This window comes from Seriola lalandi, unplaced genomic scaffold (genome assembly GCF_002814215.2).
Source record: "Seriola lalandi dorsalis isolate HSWRI2012SDOR001 ecotype SW California unplaced genomic scaffold, Sedor1 jcf7180002054861, whole genome shotgun sequence".
Classification (NCBI taxonomy): Eukaryota; Metazoa; Chordata; class Actinopteri; order Carangiformes; family Carangidae; genus Seriola; species Seriola lalandi.
In genome coordinates this window covers 4,608,393-4,629,311 of record NW_019525414.1, presented here as the reverse complement: position 1 = coordinate 4,629,311, position 20,919 = coordinate 4,608,393, and the positions used below count along the sequence as shown (strand labels likewise).

At 41.1% G+C, this 20,919-nt stretch overlaps 2 protein-coding genes across 5 annotated transcripts; one reads left to right on the top strand and one right to left on the bottom strand.

Annotated features, from left to right (window-relative positions):
* On the top strand, window positions 1-12,522 carry srpk1a (SRSF protein kinase 1a). 4 transcript variants are annotated; one of them, XM_023427519.2, is made up of 16 exons: window positions 1-80; window positions 755-809; window positions 4,137-4,264; window positions 4,379-4,487; window positions 4,636-4,723; window positions 4,956-5,043; window positions 5,510-5,616; window positions 6,166-6,331; window positions 6,423-6,448; window positions 6,548-6,773; window positions 6,910-7,302; window positions 7,497-7,597; window positions 7,929-8,036; window positions 8,218-8,287; window positions 10,643-10,735; window positions 11,092-12,522. In XM_023427519.2, exons 1-16 carry the CDS (start codon window positions 68-70, stop codon window positions 11,274-11,276), a joined length of 1,956 nt encoding a protein of 651 aa, XP_023283287.1. In that variant the 5' UTR covers window positions 1-67; the 3' UTR covers window positions 11,277-12,522. The 4 variants fall into 4 exon arrangements, with proteins under 4 accessions (XP_023283287.1, XP_023283288.1, XP_023283289.1 ...); XM_023427520.2 differs by lacking the exon at window positions 10,643-10,735 and adding an exon at window positions 9,460-9,552; XM_023427521.2 differs by lacking the exon at window positions 11,092-12,522 and having other exon boundaries at window positions 10,643-11,085.
* A 738-nt stretch (window positions 12,523-13,260) lies between these two features.
* Window positions 13,261-17,339, bottom strand: lhfpl5b (LHFPL tetraspan subfamily member 5b). The gene is made up of 2 exons (XM_023427522.2): window positions 16,844-17,339; window positions 13,261-14,027 (listed from the first exon to the last, which is right to left on the bottom strand). The coding sequence occupies exons 1-2, from the start codon at window positions 17,250-17,252 to the stop codon at window positions 13,780-13,782; spliced, it is 657 nt and encodes a 218-aa protein (XP_023283290.2). The 5' UTR covers window positions 17,253-17,339; the 3' UTR covers window positions 13,261-13,779.
* Between the last annotated feature and the right edge of the window lie 3,580 nt (window positions 17,340-20,919).

Here is a 20,919-nt window from a genome sequence, read left to right as displayed (position 1 = left end):
GTGCGCATGCGTGGAACATTCGATCACTGGTGGTGTAGCTAACGGCTAAGCTACGGGTCCAGCCAACATGGAGAGGAAAGGTAAATCTTTACACCGACATTCCGCACACTGTGTGAGCAGCGTTAGCCCGTGTCTGTGTGTGTTTGTGTGGGTCTACACTGCAGTGGGTGTCACAAATGTAAAGTTTAGCCGAGCTGCATCCATTCAGATGGTGGTTTAATTGAACGCGTCTGTCACGCACTGTTGAGCTGGGGCGAGCTGCGTTAGCTCTCCAGACGTTAGCTTTAGCTTCAATGGGACATGTCAGGATTAGCGAGCTACGTCCAGCTTTCTAGCTCTTTCCGTTTAATACACAAGCTAAAACACCGACAACACTCACCAGCTGGTTCTGTATTAACCGACCAGCTAGCCACCCGAGTGTGTGAGACTACTTCATGCCACACAAACGGTGCAGTCTGGAGATGAACGGTTACCTATGTGGGTAGCTTATTGATGTAACTTAACGTTAGATGGTTTCCAGTATCAAACTGGGTGACAGATGCACCGCAGTTGTGATTTAGATGCTGGTTTTTGCAAACATGATACACCACAGCGCATAATGACATGAGTTTATGAGCTGTAAGGCGAGGTAGTTGTGTCATTTACATCAGACAGTGTAAAATGATGTTGTTTTTTTGTCTTCTGTGTGAGGTGGAGATCAAACGGCAGCTATAGACAAAGGCAAAAATAATGTGTCACTGGTTTCTTCTGACAGTTCTGGCACTGCAGGCGAGGAAGAAGAGGGCGAAAGCAAAGAAGACCAGCAAAAAGTGAGTCTTGACACATGTGTTGTCTCTACATGGTCCCAACATTTAAATGTGAAACTGACAAAAGGTCCTTGGGTGCACGTTTGCACTCATATTTTGGTCTGTGCATGATGCAGAGATGAAGAAGTAAAAGACCTATTAACATAATCTGAGCTGGATCATGAGATTGCACACACAGGGTTGGTTTCTCTAGTTTTTTCATAGGGCTCCTGTAAGAGCAGTAGCCATATCCATAAAGCATCGGACAGTCATTTTGATGCAAGTTGTAAGCTGCCTGCATGTACTGTGAAATAAAGTACCAGAGGGCTAAACCCTAGTATCAACATAGTTTATGAATGATTGCATTAAGATAATGCAACAAACAGGGATGAAAATAGACCGTTCCAGCCTTGATCTCCAATACTGATTGTTTTGGTGTACCTAACAATCTACTAATCATGCCATCAGTGGCATCCTCTGGAGTGTTGCATAACAGCCTGTGCTATATTTAAAACGAGAGAATGAAGAAGCCCACATCAGCCCACCGAAGCATGGTGTTTCACTGAAAACAGCACTATTGCAGATAGTCATCTCCTGATAGTGTTATTTTCATGGCTGAAACTTGTATGTCCATCAGGCTTAAGAATTATCTGATACTAACAAACAAGATATAATTTAAAGCAGTACTGTTACATGCCACAGTCATCCTTGCATACTGAGCACCATTTATATAAAGACGAGCAGTAAACACTCAGTCTTCTTGTGGACACAGCGGAGTGAACCGGATATAGCTCTGAATCAGTTGTCAAAATAAATATCGGTTTAATGTAAGATTCTCAGAGGAAACGTGTATCAGAACGACTTAAAAATTAGACCACACACTTGCCTTCACACCGAAAGTAATGAGAACCAAAAGTTGGACCTCTCACTCAAAAGTGCAACCGTGTTTTGTTTTTTTTTCTTCTTGAAATGACTAATTGGAATTGTGTCTGGCTCCGCATTTAAGTAATGATATTCCCTTGGTTCAGCCCTGTCTTCATTCTTCGATAGGTAATGAGCTGTGAGTATGAGAACTGCATATATTCATTATTAGTACCAATTCCGATTGCCTCCCACAAATGTGTTATAATTATTACAAGAATTGCAGTAATTCACGAGTAGCAAATTTATTTTAAATGGAAAAGCCATCATTAGAAAGTCTAAATTCAGTTAAAATAATTCAGTAATTAATTGCAGCTGTTTGTTCTGTCATTGGTGCACAAACATGCTTAAAAGCTTTTTGCTTCGAATAACTGTGTCAGGAATGAATTTGCAGATTATGTGGAAACCAGCAGCCCATTTGTGAGACACTACAGACCAGTTTTGGAATTTATTTGAATGTGATCTCAGCTCTCTTGGCTCCCATAATGATGAGCAGCCTTAATCTCCTCTGCGGAGGAAGTAACATCAGGCTGTTTGGCTTTCAAGTTAATATTAGCAACTGAACTGTTGGCAAACACAGATTATAGGTTGTCATATATATACATACAGAGACCAAATGCTTGTATATAAATATGGTTTTTATTACTACAGAAAATTAGTGTATATGGTTTTCTGTGATTGAGGATGTTCTGAGCTTTCGTTATAAGACCAATACATTTTTGATCTTACACATTGGCTGTCAAATTACCCTGTTGTGCTTGGTTGAAATGCCGGAACCATTATATTTATATTTCACAAAGATTTGAATGACTAAATTAATGAAACCTCAAACGAAGGATAAAAAAGATCTCCTTCAAAATGTGAAGTAAATTCTCCCTAGATATTACCCTAGACCACCCTGTTGTCCTGTGATGCCTGCTTTCTGCTTTGATCATTTTTTAGCTGCTATTATGGTCAAAACATCAGTAAATACAGATGAAAAAAGTCTGCACACAGTGAACCTATAATTTAATATTCATTTCAGGCCGAGCCCATTCTTCATGTGCCACATCCCAGTCATTAATCGTGCACTGACACTTTCTTGTCAATTTTTTTTTTTGGGGGGGGGGGGGGTGTCAAGACTTTTTGTGCAATAAAATATGATGTATGGGTCTAGCATTTCTCTATAATAGTCTACAAAACTTTGAGCTATACTCTTGATATTATTTTATTAAGGTCTTAGTTTTAGTTCAGTCTTCTATGGCTTGTTCTCGTTGGACTTTGTCGCTTCCATCTGACAGCCTGACATAATGACAAAATAATTGCTCTGTAATTGTGGGACACCAGTGGCGCACAGGCTCCTACCCTTATCTTTTTCTTAATGATGATGCATTCTCTTTTTAATTCAGCTACAGTTTAGCTTTCTTTCCTCTGACCCCAGTGATTTATTATATACCACGTAGTGAAGTCCTGATTCAGCAGTGTTTATATTTTCATACATGATACAGATACACAGCAGACACTTGGCCTAAAATGGACCTGCAGTAAAATTAGTAAAGCCGTTCTTATTCAGACATGTGTGGACAGCTGAATAGCTGGCATTAAGAAATGTCACCTGCAGCAAAGACTTCCTTAAGTGTTTCCTATGCTTTAGTGTCTTTAAGTGTGATATCTGTGGAAGGACGATGGTCAGCGTGGATCTGCTGTGGCAGGAGGGTTTTGATAGGATTTTTCTTCTCATGGCCTGCATGAGCAAGATGTAAAAATACAGATGCTTCTTTCAATAATCAGCAGCACTTAAAAGGCCGAAGGTGTATTTGCTTGCATTGCTTTTTACAGCCTCTATCAAGCTGTTGTTTGTTTGTGTTTATATGTTTAAAAAAAGGTACATATCAATAAAAATCTGCCAAAACCAGCCATGTAGATTAGCTTTGGAAAAACCTGTTTTTGTCTGAGTTTATGTGGAAGTTCAAAGTCATTCAAATGATGGAATGGTGTTTAAAATGTATTTAAATGAATAGTGTAGCTTAAATTCAGTTGGTTAGACCAGGACAGAAACTTACAAAGCTTTCTTTTGGTGACATCGAGGCCGAATCAAGACACAGCAGGTACACCAGAGCTTTCAACTTAATTCCCATGTGACGATTCAAATTAACAACCAGTCACAAGTTCACAGGTTTAAAGATAAGATTTGAGTATTAGTAAATTGATAGTGTGGAGGCTGATGAAGGTTAACTGTTAACACACTCCTGAACAGAAGTGAAACATGTCTGTTACCCTTGTGAAACATTTGTTAAATAGGAATGCATTTCTATAATTAAATGACAGGTAATTGGTAAGAGGTGCTGCAAATGTTAATGCTCAAAGGACTTATGTACTCAGGCAAGAAAGAATATGTTAGGGACTGCGTTCTTAATGAAGTCTATAATGGTTGGTGTGCTTGTCCATCAGGCAGCCAGCCAATCCCAGATCTCGACAGCAACCCCAGCTAGAGGCCTCACCCCAGGAGCCCGAGGAACCTGAGGAGATTCTCGGCTCTGATGATGAGGAGCAGGAGGATCCTAATGACTACTGCAAAGGTGAGTCTTGTCTTACTCTATATGTTTACACACACATACACACTTATTGTGGATAACCAGACTGAAACATTTGAGTGTGTTGATTTAGTCGATGTGCATTTTCTTCTGTTCTAGGTGGTTACCACCATGTGAAAGTGGGAGACCTTTACAACGGAAAATACCACGTTATCCGGAAACTGGGCTGGGGACACTTCTCCACCGTGTGGCTCGCCTGGGACATCCAGTATGAGAAACGCTTTACTCCATATTCTTAGTGCACCATTTTGTTTTTGACACCTGAAGTTGGATAACAAAGATGACTCTGAGACTGTTATAGTATGACCTTTTTCGGTGCTTCCTGTTAGCAAACGTCACTTGGTCTGTGGTTGCAGGGTGAAGAGGTTTGTTGCAATGAAGGTGGTGAAGAGTGCAGAGCATTACACAGAGACAGCAGTGGATGAGATCAAACTCCTCAGATCTGTAAGTTGCTGAGCTATGGCTTTCACTTGTTTCCAGTAAAAGTCATGACAGAGTCTACACGCTGTGTGACTGAATGTACAGTACAACTTTCAGCATGTTGGGCATGTGTGTTTAAGCAGTGTTACATGGTTACAGATGAAGAGACATGCCAATCCTCTATTGGTCCGGTCAGATATTGGTAAATTTAAATCCTCACTATTTTGATTGTATTGTTCCCTTTCTTTGTCCTCAGGTAAGAAACTCAGACCCCGATGACCCCAAGCGGGAGATGGTGGTCCAGCTGCTAGATGACTTCAAGATCTCTGGTGTCAATGGAACTCGTATCCTTTACAGCCAAATAATGCAAATTGCTTCCTTGTCTTTCATGACTCAGAGTAGAAAAGAAAGTTTATTAATTCTTAGAAAATACTCTTTCAGGTCAAGAATTATTGGTGTCAAATTTAGCTGGAAAGCAGTGTACAAGTAACAAAGTAGACAGCAGGTGTCGGCTGGACTAAATGGAACCTTTGTATGTCCTAGACAGACCTCCACCTATCACAACACTTTGGCTGCATAAGATCCCGCGAATGCCACAGGGACAGCTATAGCTGTAATACGAGACTCCCTAACAACACTGTAGTGTTTGCACTCTCATGACCTGCCCTCTTTTCAGTATAAATAATGCTACTCCTCGTGTAAGTGAGTGACCACAGGACCTTGACATGTTTAGTAATTCTCTGCTGATGAGTTTTTAGTTTGACTTTTCTTGTATTTCATCGTTACTATCTTGACTGCTGTGATCTTCAGATGTCTGCATGGTTTTTGAGGTGTTGGGGCATCATTTATTAAAGTGGATAATAAAGTCCAATTACCAAGGGTTGCCCCTGCCGTGTGTGAAGAGCATCATAAGACAGGTAACACGGAATTCACAGTTTCGAATGCAGGTGATTCATGGTGAAGGTGCAGTCATTACTTTGCCATGTAGCCTCCAGGCTGTGTGATGGGTGGGAACCAGTCAGGGCAGAGCATGTTGTGATGATTGAAAATACAAACAGTGAGCAAGTCAAACCTGCCTCTTAACATGACAGAATTGTAAAGAGCCAAGGAGCTTTTGTCATGATTGAACGAGGAACTGATTTAGTAATATTGAAATGTATACGCAGACACACATTGCCACTAAGTATTACTCTTTATTTATGCTCGGATAATTGATTTTACATTGTAAATTATTCTAAAGATTTTATTTTTCGTTTGCTTACATTGACTGCATTTCTGTCCCTATGATGTACAAGTGTATCAACCATTTCTTCCATATATTTTAACTGTGAGGAAAACCAAAAGAGACTTAGAGAATACGTTGAAACAGAGACATTGGAATATTAAAAAGTTTGTATTTCAGTTCAGCCCAAAGGTTGACAATGTTTGACAGTCAGTTAATCATCTCCCATGCATTCATTTTCTAGGTTCTCCAAGGCCTGGACTACCTGCACACAAAGTGTCAGATCATCCACACAGACATCAAGCCAGAGAACATCCTGATGAGTGTCGATGAGCCTTATGTCCGCAAGCTCGCAGCAGAGGCCACAGAGTGGCAGAGGGCTGGGGCACCTCCTCCCTCTGGTTCAGCAAGTATGAGACACACACACACACACACGCGCGCGTTTCACATACATTGATGAGTTTGATAACAGTTTGTACTCATCTCATATTCTCTTTTCAGTAAGCACAGCACCTGCTCCAAAACAGGTACAACCCTTTTCAGTGTAACATACTTTTTAAGCAGTCCCAACAATACGCGGCTGTCAAGGAGAGCTTCCTCTTATTTCCTGTGTTCATCTCTGACAGACAGTAAAAATGTCGAAGAACAAGAAGAAGAAATTAAAAAAGAAGCAGAAGCGTCAGGCGGAGCTGTTGGAAAAGTGCATCCTGGACCTGGAGGAAATGGAAAAGACCACAGAGACAAGAGAGGAGGAAGATGATGAAGACGATGATCCACAGTCTCCAAAGGGACGGGTGTGTGCTCCTCTCAGACAGGTGTCTCTTCAGGAGCTAGGAAATGAGGAAAAAGGGGGTAAGAAGTCAACAAGTATATGTGCTTTACTTTTATTACTGTTGTGGTGTTAATACAGTGATAAAATTCCTGGTATGAGTTATTTAAAAAAAGAAAAAAAAAAGAATTGTCACCTTTCCTGTTCTTACACTGGCAGAGAGCATTGTGCTTGCAGACCTCATGAGGGTGGGACCAGAGGGGCTGTCGGAGGTGAACTGTAATGGCCATGTAGAGGTGGAGCAGAGACAGTCCCAGTGGACGGACGAAGACCAACACAATGGCAATTCAGAGCCCTCGGAGAAATGTGTCAGTCAGGAGGAACAACAACACAAGGAGTTTCCTGTCCAGACCATCCCCAACGGTGTGGACTTTGCCGATCTCCACGAGCTGGACACTGAGACTGAAGGCAGGGGCGCTCACGGCAGCGGAGTTACTGAACGACACCTTCCTGCTGGGCTGGAAGAAGGAGAGCTGGAGCAAAGCCTTTTGCAGGAGGAGGGAGAGGATGGGCCTGACTATGAATATAGAACCCAGGAAAGCCTGAGAAACGGTCAGTCAGTCAAAACCAGCACATCTACAAACTGCAAAAAGGTTTTGTCTGAACTGTTTGCTCTGGCTGGGCTGCTTTGAAAGTTTAATTAAGGCTCAGCCATGTGAACTTTGAAATATTGATTGTCAAACTTTTTGTTTATGAGATTTTCAGCCCATCCTTATCTGTCTGTCTCTCTCTCTGCTCCAATGCAGGGAAGCTAACAGCAGGATCCCTGCTAGTTAACCCCCTTGAGCCACTCAATGCAGACAAGATCAAGGTCAAGATTGCAGACTTGGGAAATGCCTGCTGGGTGGTGAGTAGTCTGCTAATGACCTGAGGGATTTCCTGATTAGGGATGAAGCCTTGCTGCAAGGGACACATCCAGTGTCATCTTGATACCAAAATAGAAATACTTCAATCTCCTATCTCCTTTGTTTTTATATGGTATATTGTTTGTTTTGATGTAAAATGGCAGGTGCAGTTTGGCACAGTTTGGCACAGTTCTCTAGATTCTCCGTGCATTTATAGTTCTTGTGTATACTGTGCTTCTCCCATTATAACAGGATGCAGTCTCTTAGCTGTGTTACATAGCCATGTTATAGAATCTTATTATTTGTTTCTTCTCCTTTGTTTCCCTCTCTCAGCACAAGCACTTTACAGAAGATATACAGACACGGCAGTACCGGTCCTTAGAGGTGCTCATTGGTGCTGGATACAGCACACCGGCTGATATATGGAGCACAGCCTGCATGGTGAGAGATTGCGACGACAATCAACTTGCATTGTATCAAAACCTAAGAAAAAATTATAGTCCAATGTACGTTTAAGACTTCATTAGCATTATGAGAGTGTAGAAAGTGGTGGGAGGAAGTTAACATTTTCCTTCATACAATGTCTTTTCCTGTGTTGATGATGATTGTCTTGTCTCCTCAGGCCTTTGAGCTCGCCACAGGGGACTACTTGTTTGAACCACATTCTGGGGAAGATTATTCCAGGGATGAAGGTATTGCTGGGATTTCTTCTTCCTGTCCATTTTCCGTTTTATCCTGTTATAATTCCGCAGCATTAATCCTAAGTGCTATATTTAGTAGTGTTTCTGAAATATGTGCGTCACTGGTAAGAGGGTTTTAGCACTGTAGGTAACTTTTAACAGTTGCTAGTGTGAAAAGCTTTATGATGTTTGTCTTGTTATATTGGAGCTTTATTGTCATCGTGAATTATTTAAACGATTAAATACATATACTAAGAGTTTCACAGTGAGCATGGCAAGTAGGGATCTTCACTGCACATTAATGTGCAGTTTGCACAGTAAGTTGCAGTGCACTCTGCTTTCAATTTCACAGCGTTAACACTTAAATGAGGTACTCCATTACAGTGATTTCAAATGGTCTCAAATTTGGAAGATATGCAGATGTGAATCATGTGATGATGAGTACCAATATTCCTGTGTTTATGTCCTCTCTAACACCTCAAAACCACATTTTCTGGCGCACTGGAGACGGGGCCATCACTTCATTTCCTCACTCGCCTTTCTTCATCTCCTCATCACTCACTCTCCACGCTTCCTTGTTCTCCTCTTTACGCTTGCTTTATGTTAATGTTGGCTTGCTGCATAGCTTGAGGTGTCTGTACTGACTTGACTCTGCTGCGGCAGGTCAGGTATGTGCTGAGATTCAACCTTTAGTTCACTGGCTCGTGTCCTGCAGCTGTGAATCGAGTTTTCACCTACAGCACATATAAGCATGAGTCTGTTGCTTACTGTTCTACCACTGCTTTTCACCGTTGTGTGGCGGTCTTTGATTGGGTATTTTACTCATCCTGTATTGAGACTCCAGTACATGCTGTACACATTTTAGTGCGATTGGCTTTTTCTCGGCCGTGCTTTAAGCTTCATTTTCAGTCAGACTCAGTTTGTTTTCATGTATGAAACCGAATGGCCAACATGTGTTGAAATGTTTGTAAATGTGAAAAAAATAATACAGGCTTCCCATACCTGTGCTTTTTGTCATACTAGGCTGTCATCATCCATTGTTTCTAATACATTGTTCCACATGACTGTTTGCCATCCCCTCTCCTATCTCCCCTCCCATTTGCCATCTCCTCTCCTTTGTCCAAAACGGTTTCTCCGTGATTTCCCTTTCTTTCCTCTCCTCCTCTGATGTGCCTCATTTCCAGACCATCTTGCTCTCATGATTGAGTTGCTCGGTAAAATCCCTCGTCACTATGCTCTGAGTGGGAAATTCTCACAGGAATACTTCACCAAGAGAGGTATGCCACCCCTCTGTCTGTGGCCCGCTGTGGGAACAGTGGTGGACGGCTGGGAGAAGGGTCAAGGTTTCCATCGGCGCATTCAGATCTGCTGTTGGTGTGTGCAGGCTAGTGGACAAAATAGTCAGTGCAGACCAATAAATGTCTTTTACTTTGAACAGTGCCATCAGACATTGATTCGAGTGTCAGTAGCTCTGCCAAAGATTGCCTGGCAGAGGTACATTCAGTACCTCTTCAGTTGTAGCCAGAGGACTTGGCTGGATACTCTACACTATTGATCCCTGTTGGGAGAACTTCTCTTGACTTTTTTCCTCCACAGGGGAGTTTGAGTGTAAGAGCCACAGGAGTGGTGTGATAAACGAATTTTATCAAATACATTTAACTTTATCTGATAGAAATATTAAGTCACAGAAAAATGGTTGAACTTTGTTGCATTACAGGTCTAAAGTTTCAGATTATAAAATGTTTTTAGTGACGTCAAAAAGTGCAAGTGTTCGTACGTATTTCAACATTATGATATGTATCTCACACCCTGGGAGAAATGTCTCATCCATAAGGGGCCCCAGGCTCAGGAGTCGGTCGGCATTCAGTGTCACGCTCAAGAACATGTGTGGAAGGCAGATGTTGCTGGGCCCATTAATGATTCTGTAAAAATGAGGATGAAGCTGTGATATCAATGGCTTCAACAGATTTAAATAACAGATAAAACATTTCTTTTAACTTGATGGGAGAAGCTGAATTTTTTTGCTTTGAAGTATATGAACAGGTGCCTCACTTGACGGCTGACCGCAGAGCACATCTGCATTGGGAATATGTGTCCCGTCCCCTGTCTGCTGTTGATTCTTGACAGAAGAACCTTCCAGCTCGTGTAATGTCTGATGGTCATGTTCGATACCTTGATTTCTAACCGTTGGTCTGTGCACGCCGACCTCCGCAACAATCTGGCCCATGTGTGCGCACCATCAGCCTGACCCTGCTCTTCCCCAGCCCTCCATCCACACACCCAGAGCTGGGCCTGTGACTGGGACACTGTCTGATGAATCTGTTGTTTGTCTTGTCTGTCTTTCCTTCTCCTTTTACTGCCGTGTAGACCATATAGCGCTGATCATTGAGCTGCTGGGGAGTGTCCCACGCAAACTAATAATGACCGGCAAATATTCCAAGGATTTTTTCACCAAGAAAGGTAAAACAAAAAGTGCCAGAGTCAAGGTTGGATGTCTTGAGAGTGAGAGTTTCCTGTCCCTAGGATCATACTCTAGTGTTGTGTATAACTTTTGTTATTTTAAATTCTATTGGTAAAAACCTTTTAAAACATTGAATGGAACAAAAGAAATTCCAGTTTGGAAGACACACTTACAGTTAAAAAGATATAATATTTCCTATATGTAATATCAAGATATTAAGACTGCTTGATGTTTCATAGACTTTACTATCTTGTTGCAGAGAGTTCATGTTGTAAAGTGTCGTGTTTTGTTCCTGCATGGCTCTGATACAGCGTTGTGTGTGTGTGTGTGTGTGTGTGTGTGTGTGTGTGTGCAGGGGATTTGAAACACATCACAAAGCTGAAGCCGTGGGGACTGCTGGAGGTGCTCATCGACAAGTACGAGTGGCCCCGTGAAGAAGCCGAGTGCTTCACTGACTTCCTGATTCCCATGTTGGAGCTGATCCCTGAAAAGAGAGCCACAGCCGCAGAGTGCTTGCGCCACCCATGGCTCGCCCTCTAGTGGAGTCTTCCAGCCCTTGCACCTCCCCTCCCTCTCACTTTCTCCAGAGACTGCAACAGATCACTTTCCAGTTTGGGCATATCAGATGAATATTTATTTCTCTTTTTGTTTCTTTTTTGTTTGTTTTTTTGGATTTCCTATGTTCTTGTTATTGAGCTAATGCTTCTGTGTATGTTTGCTTTGTATTCGTTGGTTCTTCTCTCGGTGTGATGACGTCAGGAATCCAGTGGATTGTATTTCTTTGTGGTTATGTTGGCTCCAACTGCTGTGCTCCGTTCACCCATCCAACCAAGCAAACCTGTTATTGTACTGCTAGTGACTCATCCTTGTTTGTTACACTCCTGCACTAAAACCCAAACAAACCAAGGATATGTAGCCTTTATTGGTCATTTATGTCCCCTTTAAAAAGGACTCGCTCTCACTTTCTTCATACGTTTTCATTAGTGCTGTGTTCTTTTTTTTTTTCTTTTTTTTTTAAAAGAATTACTTTATCTTATATTACACCTGTAAGGTATGCATTTTGTATTTGTAAAGTAGGGATAGGAAGTTGCACACTGGGCTGACATTTACACTGACTGTGGTAATGTTAACAGCATTTCTCCAGACAGGCTCTAGTTTCTGACTGAGACGTTCACTGTCTGATAAAGTAGGTCATATTGTTTAGCCATAACAAATCCGTTATCACCTGGTATGTAGTGTGGTTAGTGAACTATAATAAATGAGATCTTTCATTCTCATGGGAGGCTGGTATTCTCATACACCCATTACAGTTGAGGAATATAGTGTTTTAAAGATTTCAACAAGACCACATTTTAAGCCCAATTTAAAGGAAAAAAGAAGTGAAAATTAACTGTATATATCTGTACCAAAGAGTTTGCCTTTATGTATATTACAGTTATGTACAGTTTCTAACAAATCTTATATCTTAGCTAAAATTATTTAGCTGGGTAGCTGTGTTTTAATAAAAGCGTATGGATGATGTGTTCGAGTTCAGTTGTATGTATGGCCAACTGTTCAATAATGTCAATGTTTTTACCATAGAGATGGTGAGATCTGATGTTATGTAATGGTGTCTCAAAATCGATCATTTCAAAGTAACCTATGTATCTGTTGAGGCCTAGGTATAAACAAAATTTACATCATTCAAGAGTATAGACTTTGTGTGAGCTGTCAACTTTACAAGACTGTAAAACAAACACAAAATAAACACACCATACAATAAAACAGATGTTCATACGATACAAAATGACTGTGTCAGGCTTGTTTTTCTGAGTTTATTAGCTATTTGACATATAGACGTATAGAAGCTAACTGCAATAGGATATTATTCTTGGGTTTATGAAGCAGTAAAAGACTACAAAATTCCAATTAACCAAACGTAAATCACAATGACTTAAAAACATAAAAGAGAAAATTAAAAAAAAAGGCAAGAAATATGAAGAGTTTGATCTGCGTCATGGAATTTCAAGTTGCTTGTCTTGAACCTTGAATGTCGTCGAAGTGGACCTGAATCACACTGTTCCTGTGGTCCGTGTGCCCATCAAGGGTTTTCTGTAAAAGAGGAAAATATGCTCTTATAGATATCTGTATCTTCTGGATTTAAGATGCTAGGTCTTTGCTGGCTCCTGACCGTCATCATACCGAAGTTACACTAAAGGGAGAAGATCAATGATTTACAAAGAAAGCAGGAGCATTTTATAATGACGAACATGCAGCTTAGACTTAATGAGCGGATGTTTTGGCTTGTAGCTTCTAAAGATTAAGTAAATAAAAATTTCAATAAAACTGAATTGAAATAATCCATACAAAATTGTCTGTAGGCCCAATTCTTACATAATCCAATTCTTCAGCAATACACATTAAATGTTATAAAGTAAATTTTCACCGCTCCTAAAAAGTAGATCTCACAAAAGACCACATGATAAACAAAAAAAACAACTACCCAGCTAACTGTGGGATGATTATCGATGTCAGTATTAACATGTCCAGCTGAGCTAAGATTGAGTATACACTGTAAATAAGTGCAAAAACCCCAAAAAACAAACATATTCTCTCTTGGTTTGCAGTTAGACATTAGTTAGAGTTTTGAATATCTACAACTTTAATGACAACTGCACAAATCCCACCTGATGAGGATCATGTGATTTGATCAAAAGCTCCAAAATAGCCACTTAATGGACCTTGAGGTTGTATTGTTTTGTCAATTGCTGTTTCCAAGGTCAAGAATGACGTTTGAAGCTTAAAAGCCTTTTTTTTATTCTCAAACCTCTGATATGATTTGTAGGTTTGAAGGTTGTTAAGCTGCTTCAGTTTCACAGTCCTGGTATTGTTCATGCTTGACTCCCTGTCACACACCTCTGCTTTTCCATCCTGTGACAATATGGCCAACGCCTGCCGTAACAAATCCTACAGCCAGCATTCATACTCTCCGTACCAAGCTCAAGAGCAGAGATGTTTGCTTCCCGGCTTTTGTTCCGTACCTTCAGACTTCACCTGTTTTGCATTAACACTCACCTGTTCCCTCCACCTCAAAGTCATCCGGCAGCAGTTTGTCCTGCCGGTTGCCGAGAGTGAAGGACAGTAATGCCAGGAGGAGGGCGTCCAGGATGCTGATGATAGCCAGGATGTAGGCCCAGCGCACCGTGCAGTTCCCCAGGTTGTACTTATCCGTCCTCTGGCCACACATCCTCTTCACCTCAGGAGCGTCCCAGCCGTCCGGGTAGATCATGCAGCCCATCACCATCAACGCGGCTGTGGTGGAGGGAGGACACAGAAATGGCAATTGCATAATGTGGTAATTAAACCTTCTGTGCTCTTACTCTCTACTCTACTATGAGGGAGGGTTTTTTTTTGGTGTCCCAACTGCAGGATACAGCATGATAATAAAGTGCCAAAGGTATTTTCATTTTATGTCACTTTATACATTTTTACTTCATACACAGCTACATTTACTTGAAAGATATAGTAAGTGGTTACTGTACATTAAAATGAACATTTTACATTTTGAAAAAAGCTTAGAAAATAAAACACAGTAAGGTTAAAATATTGGTTCCCAAAACTTGAGACCCTTCACAAAAAACTGAGCAGCTGTAGCTCCTCATCAAAACATTTCTATGGTTTGCTAGCAGTTCAAACAAAGTGGCATTTCTCCTCTAAACTTCTCAGGTCTTTTCATTTAGATAACAGTTTGAGGCCCAAATAGACCTCAGATTGTTCCAAACGTCACAAAAATGCGAAGATATAAATAAATGTGTGTCACAGCACCTTGTTTTTTCTTCGTTCCTACCTCATTAATCATCTAGTAACCCCGTTAGATTTATCTTGTGACCCTTTGGAAGTGCCTGGGCCCGGTTGCACAAAACACCTTAAATTTTCTACTTAAGTATGACACTTAATGTTTAATTTCTCCTGAGCTGAGGGGGTTACCGAAGGGTGTTGCACAGAATCTTTTAAAATGTTTCCTTTATTGAGGAAAAGGTTAAGTAATTTACAGCAATGAAAGAGATTTTTACAGCGGTAAAATTCTACCGTTTCCATGGAGACTGTTTGTGTGCTGGCATTAGCTTGTGATGCCTGTTGTCAATTTTGGGAAGACAGTAACAGTAAAGAAGTACGCTGCTATCTCAGCTATCAGAGCAATCATTACGCTGTGGAAAGAAGAGGATCCAACTCTAGACGGGAGGACAAATCATAAACTGACTGACTACCTGTAATTCCTCATCGTTAAGGGGTTCCACTGGGTTCCACTGGGTTCCACTGGGTTCCACTGGGTTCTCCCACTCTTCTTGGGATCGGTTCATTTTCTTCATTTATCACCATAAACTCATTCATGTTACAGTTCAGATAGAGTCAGAGGTACCTTTAGTTTTTTCCTTACTTTGGTTGCTAAGGTCTTTTGTTCAATGGTTTAACAGATTTTAAGTGACTCCTTAAGTAAGATAAGTAGAAAACCTTAAATACTTCAACATTTTAATTGTTGTTTTATGCAACTGTTTTTATTTTAAGGAAACCTTAACTCAGACTTTAAGGAACATCTTAACTTAAGGTGTTTTGTGCAACCAGCCCCAGATCCTTAGGTTGGGAACCACTGGGCTAAACTACCTGACTATATCTAAAGTAGATGACTTAGCTCCACCTCCTGCAGCTACATCACTAAAATGCTGTTGCTGCATCAGTATTAACAATCTAATTTCATCCATAAAGAGTTGTCAGTCACACACAACACAGGATTTTAACTTGTAATGTAATAATTTGACATTGTTGCATTATCTGAGTACCTCTTCTACCACAGGTTATATAGGCCTTTGTCATGTACAACTATATATGGCTAATTTCCTTGGCCCTAGTATGTTTCAGGTGCAAGTTTAGATCAGTTAACAACACAGCAACACCTGATCTTGTTACATGTAACCAATCCACCATCAGAGGTGTCAGAGTCTGGGTGGAAACTGGATCCTTTATTGGCTTCCACTGTGAAGAACAGCGCATCAAGAACAAAGACACACATCGCACCTGAAACCAGAGAGGTGCGAAGGCGGCTCACAACAGCATGAGTTTATCACCTCAGTTTATCACAAGCACAGGTCTCACTCATCCCTCAGAGTTTTTTACGTTAAGATGCAGAACTTTGGTAAAGATTCAAAAGATCTTTTTGCAGGATGTGTGCTTTCATGACCAAATGTAAAGAAGAATAATTTGGATAATTACATGCTGATGCTAAAACAGAATATAAGGTTTTTTTAAGAAGCAGAAGTCTCCCCAGATGGTAACCCTTGAACCTAGTTAAGATTTTAACCCTAACTCATGAAAACAGACTCATTTCAAACCTCCAATTTAAACTCATTGTACAGAATGTCTTTATGACACAAAAAAAATAAACCTAATTAAAAGAATACCAGAATATTAATAGTATGATGATCGTTTAGGGATTCCTATTAGAGATTTTAGTGTGATTTTCTTTTGAGGAATTGATTCAAAATGAAGGTCAAGCAGATAAACCAATTTGCAATTGATTTAATTTAGATGAGTTTAGATGCTTCTCATTTCATGCTGCCTTCAGGGAGCGGGGAAATCAAAATCCCACTTGATATCCAGCTTCACAGTAAAGCAGCATCGTATAGATTTGTCACTCAGCTTCACCGGGTTGAAAGCTTTTTTAGTCACATGAAATGTGACCTGAAACTATGAATTATACAAAATGATGTATTTGGTTAAACAGAATGAACCATTTCATAGTGTATATTCTTCTTCTTCTTCTTCTTCTTCCTCTTATTATTATTATTATCATTATTGATGCACATGATGGACATGTAAGCAGCATTTTAATGTAGCTGGTGGAGTTAGTTTTAGCTGCTTTAAGGTATTTTAATAGGTAACTATGCATCTGATTTTAAACATGGATCATATATAAACAACTAACTAGTAACTTTTACTGTCACATAAATATAGTCCAGTATAAAGTACAGTATTAACCTCTGAAATGTAATGTAGTAGAGGTATAAAGAAACATAAATTGGAGGTGTACATAAGTAGGCTGGAGTAACTGTAGCTTCACACCTCTCCCTCACCCGAGGCCAGCTGCATCCAGGCGCAGATCCTGTAGACGTTCCCGGCGTTGCAGAAGAAGAACAAGCTGAAACAGACCATGGTGCCAACAATCAGCAGCATGGAGGTCCCGACGAAGAACATGGCGGTCCTGAAGGCCGGAGAGGGGATGGAGCTGAAGTCCAGCACGCTGCCCTTACAGATGAGCTCCGAGGTCAGCGCGTTGCCGATGCAGTAGTGGAAGAGGCCGAAGTATCCGGCCTGCGGGGTGTTGACGCTGTCCCCGATCCAGAAGGGCTGGATGAAGACCACCACGGTGATGATGACGAAGCAGATGGTGAACACGGCCCACATGACGCCGATGGCGCGGGAGTTTCTCACATAGTTGGTGTGGTAGATTTTGGCGGCCTCCTGGGCTGGAAGCAGATCCATAGCGAGCAGAGAAAAAAAGTTTGTGTCGGATTTTACAGCTTTTCTGAAAAAGATCTCTCTTTAGTAAAACTGTGAAATGTTTTGATGTTGTTCTCAATCCATATGTCCCGAGTCTTTACTCAAACAGACACACACAGAGACACACACACCTGTTGCGGCTGTGGCTGCTCCGCGCTGAAAGAGGTGGCTCAGGATTCAGCACCCTGGACAGCACCTTACCTTGACACGTGGCTCTGACGTCAGACGTGGACAGGTGCAGAACAGTGTGTTGGCCCATTTTCTTTTAAACGACGAATTTAAATTTCAATTTAATATATTATCAGAGGAGGAGGAAGTACACAGCTTCATTACTGGAGTTAAACTACAGACCCTCTCGGTCAAACATGACTCCAATACAAGTGAAAGTTCTTCAGTCAGATTTTTACTTGAGTTAAAGTTAAAGTACTGGAGTACTTTATTTTAAAAACATTGTTGTACACATTTAAAGAACCTAATGACTCTGAAACAACCCACTGACTGATCAACGAAAGGAGACATTGTTTCATTTTGTTTTTAGTCAGTGATGAAGTTTGGTCGTGGTAAACACAGCAAACATTTCAAACTAGATGAATCTTTCTTTATTTCTAAAGCTTCAAACGCAGACCTCAGATCAGACGATGGTCTCTGGTGAAGAATCTTCTGCCTCATCTTTATCTAACGTCGCCATCGTTAGGACGCTGACAGGTTCAAACATGACTGACAGTGGAGGAGTTGGCTGTGATGGATTTTTCTCCTGTGATGAACACAGTGTATGGTCTATCACATTTTCAAAATGAAAGAAAATTAATTCCTCTGACTAAAAGCTCTGCTTCAAAGTAAGAATACTTCATAGAAATCTAGTGGAGTCAAAAGTTCAATATTTTGTGTTTTAGGTGTAGTGGAGTAAAAATCACAAAAAAATGTATTTAAGTACAGGACTCAAGTAAATGTACTTTGTTACCGTCCACCCCTTTATATTCTATACATAACTTAATGGAATGAAGGAGCAGCTGGATCAAAGTCATCCAACCTGCTGGTCAGCTGTGAATGAAACCCTTAAAAACCCCTTTGACCCAGCATGAGCAATCCAACAGTGTGTTCATAGTACACCAAGCAACCCAGAATTATGAACCAGCACAACCAGAAACAACACAGCACCTTTGTCTGTGTAGGCCTACAGTTTTGCATTAAACAGTATACCTTCACCTGCTCAAAAAGCAAATACAAAGAGGCTGTCAGGTTCAAACACTAAGAAAACATCCAGCATGTCTCTGTAACATTTTCTGATAAAGGCTTTATAAGTGGTAATTCATGGCTCTATCACTGGTTAAAAAATCATTTAGTAATGCTTTACAGATTACTTGTAAGCCATTAACAACAGCAACTTTTAGGTTAGCAGTTTGTGGAAAATCCTCATCCAGCATGACACATCAGGGAGACCCCCCCCCCCTCAAGGTTTTCAGGTTATTTTTATAATCACGGCAGTTTTTGCTGTTGAAAGTCACATTAAACCCATTGATATGGACTCTGACAGTTTGCTGAGGTTTATGGGCGATGCACAGCAAGCTTAAAATAAAAGGTTTGCTGATATTAAATTCAGTATTGTTCCAGCCGAGGCTTCATATTGGAGCGCTGCTTATCTGAAAACTTTCTGCCGGTGACAGGAAGACAATAAGGGTTTTATTTTGATGAGTTGAAAAAAGAGAGCTCTCACATGGATAGATTATGGCTTTTGTTGTCGCAGAGGATGTTGGGGAGTTCAGCTGCATCACAGCGCGCTGAACGACAGTGAAACACTGTCTGATTTGGCTCAGAGATGGCACATATGTGGGAAACCTAACACTACACACATGTGGGCAGCTTCAAATCACACAGCACACTTGTGTTTGCCAAAACCAGCTGGTCTGTGATGCCTGATATCAAAACAGAGATCTCGCTAACGCTGGCGGGTCCAGCTTTTTCTGCTCTCTCTCTCTCTCTCTCTCTCTCTCTCTCTCTCTCTCTCTCTCTCTCTAACTCTCTCTCTCTCTCTCTGCTGTTCAGGAGACTGTTTTGTTGCCATATTAATTGCCCCTCTGTGGGCTCATAATTTAGCGTATTCAACACCAGAAGTAAATTTTGGGGGAAAAAATTATGAATCTCATTTGCTCATTTACCAGTAATGACTGGTGTGTTTTTATGTAAACATTTAACACAGTTACATTTAAAGCACAACAGCACATATGGTTTTGCTCCTTGCACTCATTATTTTTTGTGCCACAGTCAGTTTGGGATGAAAACTGCGGCTCAAGTGTGACAGGGGCAGCAGAACAGAGCGTGCCACCATCTGTGCCCATTGCCCTCCGGTCACAGTTGGTAACAAGGGGCTTGAGGACCTTCTATATGCCACTATGCCATGCTGTGGAGAGGCAGTATTCAGGGATGAGCAGCCCCCGGGGGGATCCCTGATGGCTCCCTGCAGCTCAGGAGGACCAATCAGCCGCTGTTGGCGGGTGTAGCAGACAGGGAAACATCACCAGCTCTGACTGGGAGGATGAGATCGAGAAGGAGGGTGTCACAATTTAGGTAAAAAAGACTAATCAAAACCAGCATGTGGAGAAATGATGGGGGGGTGGGGGTGGGGGGGGGTGCTGCTTTTCAGTGCTGCTCTAATGAGGCGTAATCCCTGATATGTGTGACAGCTTCTGAAGAGTCTGACTGTCTTGTGAAGATTTCATCAAGCTCGCAGTTTCCTCAGTGATGCCTTCAAGTGTATGGAAAACGCAAACACAGATATACTGTACACTTGCAGGAAAATGAATCCTTTCATTTGTTTTCTGGCAAAAAACCTTGTACTGAGCTTATTTCATAGTCAAAATACAGACAGCCTGTTGTGGTATGAGGGAATTTGTGAAATCCAAAATTCACTTCTGTCTCATTCACACCCCCTGGTTACAAATTAAGAAGGGAATCCATGACCATCTGCTGTTGACCCAGAGCAGTGCTGCTGTGTTATTAGCTGTGTTATAATGAAGATGAAACTTGATGTCTATCTTACGGATTGATGTGTTGGGTTGAGGTAAAGCTTTTCTACACCCCTGTTGATTATAAGTGTCTTTTTCCATCTCAGAGACGATCTGACATTAGCAGAACGGTGTGAAGGTGTTTCGCTGTCTTTCCATTTTCTCACCTTTGTTACAAACTGAAGCACTCGCAGCTTTGACTTTAGAGGTGCCACCGTCTCCTGAGCATAAATTAAAGCTGCATTTCTTTCTCCATTTACTGAGGAGAATGAAACCTTGTTTGCATTGGCTTTTTCAGTCACTCCACCGTCTTCCACTCTAAAAGGTTTTTTTTTAGCTTTTTATGCACCTAAGAGGAGCTTCTCTTTGTTTTAGCTGAGAGCATTTCTCCTTGTGCCACAAAGCATGATTTTCCTCTTTAAAAACCACCACACACAGAACACAAGCCTATAGCCATGCTAGCATCTCTGTGAGGCTGTACTTGAGCTAAATGCTAACAACATGCTAACATGTTGATGTTTACCAGGTGTAATGTTTACCATAGCAAGCAAAGCAAAGCAAAACTTTATTTATACAGCACATTTCCTTCCAGGTGGAATGTTGCACAAAGCAGCATGAGTTATCAAGGAAGTTGCAACCACAAAACT

Coding starts and splice junctions, on each gene's coding strand:
- lhfpl5b (XM_023427522.2), bottom strand. CDS start 17,252: ATGGATCTGCTTCCAGCCCAGGAGGCCGCCAAAATCTACCACACCAAC. Junction 14,028..16,843: donor CTGGATGCAGCTGGCCTCGG/GTGAGGGAGAGG, acceptor CCTCCACCACAG/CCGCGTTGATGGTGATGGGC.
- srpk1a (XM_023427518.2), top strand. Junction 5,044..5,509: donor CTCTGGTGTCAATGGAACTC/GTATCCTTTACA, acceptor TGTGATCTTCAG/ATGTCTGCATGGTTTTTGAG. Junction 5,617..6,165: donor TGAAGAGCATCATAAGACAG/GTAACACGGAAT, acceptor TTCATTTTCTAG/GTTCTCCAAGGCCTGGACTA.